Source organism: Gadus macrocephalus, chromosome 8 (genome assembly GCF_031168955.1).
Source record: "Gadus macrocephalus chromosome 8, ASM3116895v1".
In the NCBI taxonomy this organism is placed as follows: Eukaryota; Metazoa; Chordata; class Actinopteri; order Gadiformes; family Gadidae; genus Gadus; species Gadus macrocephalus.
Genome location: NC_082389.1, coordinates 6949461 through 6955128, shown reverse-complemented (window position 1 = coordinate 6955128; position 5668 = coordinate 6949461). Strand labels below are relative to the sequence as shown.

The 5668-nt window shown below is 46.4% G+C and overlaps 1 protein-coding gene across 3 annotated transcripts in view; it reads right to left on the bottom strand.

Annotated features, from left to right (window-relative positions):
• The window catches only part of LOC132462741 (dual specificity calcium/calmodulin-dependent 3',5'-cyclic nucleotide phosphodiesterase 1C-like), a 68106-nt gene that overhangs the window by 52019 nt on the left and 10419 nt on the right, over nt 1-5668 (bottom strand). For all 3 annotated transcript variants that reach the window (XM_060058458.1, XM_060058459.1, XM_060058457.1), the window contains exons 2-3: nt 5396-5445; nt 4913-5075 (exon numbers count right to left, since the gene is read on the bottom strand). In XM_060058458.1, coding sequence (XP_059914441.1) covers nt 4913-5031 — 119 coding nt within the window. In that variant the 5' untranslated portion in view covers nt 5032-5075; nt 5396-5445. The remainder of the gene's footprint in view (nt 1-4912; nt 5076-5395; nt 5446-5668) is intronic.

Genomic DNA, 5668 nt, shown 5'->3' with positions numbered 1-5668 from the left:
TGGGCTGTCCAGACCAATCCGACCAATCACAGCACCCCCTGATGTTTAGATTATGCAACTAACACTGTGCCCTTGAATGTTGTCATGCTACGATTGATGCTACAACGATTAACACAGAAGACACTTCAGTAGGTTCCAGGTGTACGTGCAGTATATCATATGCATGTTTAAATATATATTCATAGATATTTTATTTTTATTTATTTTATTCTTTTGACTTTTTAAAGGCTTTATTTGTATATCTGGTCAAAATTCTGACCTGTAAGATGGCATGCAATTTAGGTTACACGAATTCCAACACTTAATACTATCATATTTTATCTATATTTAGTTTAGTATGAAATACAAAAAGCTGAAAGACTGAAATCAGAAGATTTATTAATTTCCTCCAACAAGATATTCACTATGTCCTTCTTAAAAAGCGACCTTAATTTGACACCAACCATTAACATCTGCTAACGACTGCTACAATAAAGAGGAAGCTATTAACTGCATGCTGCAGCGCCCATGAATAAAAACGAAACCCCGGTTCAGCCTCAATATCATGAACGCCAAAAACAGAGGATTGTGATGACGATGACGCGGAAGTTCATAATGAGGATATTCCACGCTGTGATTTGCTCCGGGGGCAAGGCAAGGCGCTAGGAACAAACAGCCGAGCCAACCTCTAGATGCTGCTCTCAAAGGCTTGAACTTTCGCTCCCCCCCGGTATTATCACGACAAAGGGAGGCATGCTAAGTACTAGCTACATCGCTAGAATAGAGTTACATCTCCATTGAAGACCAGAGGCTGGACTCACTAAGCATTGGCAGAGTGACTTTCCTTTCACATTGATATTCCGGTGTATTAGTTGATGTCAAATGAGGACAGGAGGTTACATTTACAAAATAAATAGAGAGCTCCCGTAGGCTATTATCTACACCTTGTTTACGCCATTAGCGGCAGAGCTATCGCAATGCTCACAGAAGGGGAGAGATTTAAATACTTGCCATCCACAACATGCTAATATCCTCATTAATGTCTGTCGATGTTGTGTGTTAACAACACCAATATTCATTCATGGTTCACGGTTCACTATTGCAGCACACTGATTCAGCACTTTTCTGTTTTAATACATCAATTCATTCTGGATTGTTATGGACCAGTTCAATTCATGTGTAGGCTATCTAGCAGATTGATTGCTTTCAATCAATAAACCAGAGATTAACTAATGTTGAATGGGTGGGCGGTCAAAGGTCACACATAAAGGTTAGTCGAGGTCACAGGTTACCTCAACCGGTTTCCAAAACATTGATTAAAACCTGAGATGAAAGCAACACATAAATATGTGCAGATATTCAAAGATTCAAAGACTACACGCAGGGTCTCCCCTTAATATATGTCCCTGAAACTAACCCTGAGACTAGCGTGACATTTCACGTCACAGCCTCCCCACCATTGTGGAGAGCTCCAAAGGAATATGTATGCATGCATTTCTGGTAGATTTTGAGCAGCAAAATTGATGCATCCACATTTCAACGAGCATCAGGCTCTCTAAAACCCTAACATGTGTCTTCAGTGGCTCTGACGGTAACATTCACTTTGGAGAGGCCGAAAATGAAGCGCGTGAATGGCTTTTTCTTGAGATATGAGTGGAGGGTCGGGTCGAGGGGAAGGTGGTGATGTTAGTGTGTGTGCTGGTGGGGGGCTGGGCTGTGAGCCTGTCATTTGACCAAAGCAGGGGTCATCTTCTGAAGTGTGACCGAGTTGTGTCCTCTTAATTAGCCACAGAGTACATCGCACGAAGGGGTGTCCAATTAGCCGCAAGATAAATCACACCGCTGGGCTACGCACTGACGACTTCCCAGATGGAGAGCCAAAGAGGGACACGGATAGATGGAGAAAGAGAGAGAGAGACATATAGAGAGAGAAAGAGAGAGAGACATATAGAGAGAGAAAGAGAGAGAGACATAGAGAGAGATATACATATAACGGGAGAGAGACATATAGAGAGAGGGGGGAAAGACAGTCAGAAAAAGAGGAGACAGAGAACTGCAAAGGGAGAGAGAGACATCATATAGAGAGAGAGAGAGAGAGAGAGAGAGGAGAGAGAGAGAGAGAGAGAGAGAGAGAGAGAGAGAGAGAGAGAGAGACTTAGGAAGGGATCATGTGAGATATAAACAGAGACATAGAGAGAAAGAGAACGAGATAGAGAACAGTGGCTGCAGAGAAGTGCATTCACTTTGTGTTATCTTGTTCAGCAACTTTGTCATTACGAGCATTGCAATGCGAGCATCTCCCAACGGTGTGTGACATACTAGCGTCAGAAGAGTAACAAGACAAGTAGCACCGTACGTTTTCAATCACCGGCAGCCGTCCTCAGAAAGCCTTCTCCTCACCTCTCTTAAAATCTATCCATCATTACCCTGATGGAGGAAACCTACACCTGTGGCTGATGGAGGACCACGGAGCCTGCCGGGCCCACCAGCAGCCAGCCGGGACCTCGCCGACCTGCATACATACCAAGAATTTACCTCTCTCTCTCCCTCTCTCTCTCTCTCCCTCCCTCCCTCTCTCTCCCTCTCTCTCTCTCTCTCCCTCTCTCTCTCTCGCTCTCTCTCTCTCTCTCTCTCTCTCTCTCCCTCTCTCCCTCTCTATCCCCCTCTCTCTCTCTCTCTCTCTCTCTCTCTCTCTCTCTCTCCCCCTCCCTCTCTCTCTCTCTCTCTCTCTCTCTCTCTCTCTCTCTCTCTCTCTCTCTCTCTCTCTCTATCGCCCTCTCACTCTCTCTCTCTCTCTCTCTCTCTCTCTCTCTCCTCTCTCTCTCTCTCTCTCTCTCTCTCTTTCTCTCTATCCTCTCTCTCTCTCTCTCTCTCTCTCTCTCTCTCCCTCTCTATCCCTCTCTCTCTCTCTCTCTCTCTCTCTCCCTCTCTCCCTCTCTCTCTCTCTCTCTCTCTCTCTCTCTCTCCCTCTCTCCTCTCTCTCCCTCTCCTATCCCCCTCTCTCTCTCTCTCTCTCTCTCTCTCTCTCTCTCTCTCTCCTCTCTCTCTCTTTCCCCTCCCCTCTCTCTCTCTCTCTCTCTCTCTCTCTCTCTCTCTCTCTCTCGCCCTCTCTCTCTCTCTCTCTCTCTCTCTCTCTCTCTCTCTCTCTTCTCTCTCTCTCTCTCTCTCTCTCTCTCTCTCTCTCTCTCTCTCTGCATGGGGACTTGGAAGGCAAGTACATACACAGAAGAAAAGAAGATGGAGGAGCCTATGTTGAATATTTCGGTTGAAACCAATGAGGCCAGAATAATTGTTCCAAAACATTAAACCAGTGGTCTCTAAATAGTTCAAACACATTACACCACGATTCAATAGGATTGTGCGAAGCTTCGGTTGAGAGAAAAGTCAAAGTTAGTTGGATAGAACCCGTTTTAGAACAACGGGAGAGCAGTCTGAGTTTGGCTGGTCGACAGGGCTGCGGTCCAAACAATAAACCACACGCCGCCAACTCATATCTCATTTTCACTGTACACTGCCTCTGGTTTATCATCTCTATGGACAAAGGAGCTGTTTAACTTGCGTAAAAAGGTAAAAGAAAGGTGCTTTGTTGATTTGCAGCCTTGCTGTATTTCCCTTTAAACCCCTGCAGTGGATTTTGAATATAAAGAAGCTGGCTGTGTGATGTCAACTGGAAAATCACTTTCTCCAACCGACTGGTGACACCACACACAGCGCTTCCAACAACACTGCGGGAGCAAACAAAAGTCTTTGGACACGAATGGTTAAATCCGCCGCTGAGTAAACTTCTTTCTGAGCTCACAGATGATAAGAAAAACTACAAAGTGGCTTCTCTGTAAACTGTTGCAGAACCACCCACTGTTTCGAAGATAGCTACCATTCCACTACTAAGATGGCAACTATTTATTGCAGATGTTGGGTGGTCACAAGTGTATCATCAGCTTCTATAGACCCCTCGACTTTGGCTCATGCCGGAATGTGGCATTTCCGACGGTCTCTTCGGTTGCTGAGGTTAATTGGAATGAGGCGTTAAGCGACGTCAAATATTCGAGTGACATCAAATTATGGTAATGGTGTTTTGAAGTCCTTGTTATCAAGGTGGAATCAATCATGTCCATCTCTCCTGGGGTCTTGAGCAAACATAGCAATTAGAATCTTCACATCGTGTGTGTGCGTGTGTTTGTGTTTGTGTTTGTGTGTGTGTGTGTGTGTGTGTGTGTGTGTGTGTGTGTGTGTGTGTGTGTGTGTGTGTGTGTGTGTGTGTGTGTGTGTGTGTGTGTGTGTGTGTCTGCACACTGGTGCATGTGTGTCGTGTGTGCGCACACGCATGCAGATGTGTGTGTGTGGGAGGGTGTGTGTGTGTGCGGACACACTCATGTTTCTAACAGTAGCTATTCATTTACTAATGTAAAACAACAGATCAGATCCAACTCACAGTCCTTAATCGCAAGCGTTGCGTTCAGTATTAAGTCCTTAATCGCAAGCGTTGCGTTCAGTATTAGTCGTCGTTTCATCCCCTTAACTGTGTCCCCTGCTCCTCTTGTCCCATCGCCTGTGCGTAAAAAAAGGGAAAGGTCACATCTAACCGCGCCCGTTCACCGGCAGAATCTGCATATTGAGTGGCTGTGGAGGACAACGCAGAACCACGTGGTTCTCGAGGAGAGCGACTCCCGTATGTTCCCCCGCTCCCCAAGGACGCCAAGGTGTGATTCCCATTCCTCACAGGGAAACAAATAACCTTTTATCTCCTGTATCTCTATACCTCTATATTTAGCGGGCAGCCAGGACACTTTATCGACTATTCAGCTACCTCCCCCCCCCACCACACATGTATCCCTGAGTCGGTGACTTTGAAGTAGCGGTGTCTCCTAACGTGATCATGCGGTGTGTGTTTTCTGTCAGCGAAGGAGAGCCTGTGAGGCAGGGTGAAGCAGACCTGATGGCGGTCTTCTCTGTGGCCTCGGGACGTCCGCTGCAGGGAACTCGTCGGCCAGTATCTCCTCCGGGCTGCGGGGTCATCAGCGGGGGCTTGGGCGGCTTGCCTTTGATCCCCATCCCCGCCGTGATGGCGTTCCACAGGGCGCTCTGGGACTTGGAGCCTGGAGTGTGGAAACATGTCTTAGAGGCGGGCAACGATTGAACGGCGTGCAATAGTTTAGAAGCAAGGCCAGTGTTTGCAGAGGGTCATGATGGAGGATCTGGATGGCTCTTGATCCAGCCTGGGATTGCATGGCTCTGGCTGCGAGATGCGTGGAAAAAGCAATGCTTGTACTGCCATCTTGTGGCGTCATGTTGACACAACATGTACAACATGTTTTTTTTTTTTTTCTCACAGAGCCATGTTGCAACTCTGGTTCGGTTTCCAATCAGATTTTTGAATTGTAAGGTAGTTGGCTGGAAGTTTTAAATAAACACTTACGCGTGAAACTGGCGACTTGTTTACTGGAGCTCTCCCATCCTCGTTTGCTACTGAAGAGAGACAAGTGAGAGAGAGAGAGAGAGAGAGAGAGAGAGAGAGAGAGAGAGAGAGAGAGAGAGAGAGAGAGAGAGAGACAACAAAACAAGGTTAAACAGAAACTTCTTTCCTTTCAAAACAAACATATGACGTTAAAATTATGCAAACAATTCAACAGGGGGCGGTACGTGTGTTTGGGTCGGCAGTGCAATAATGTGTGTGTGTTTTGACTCCCAA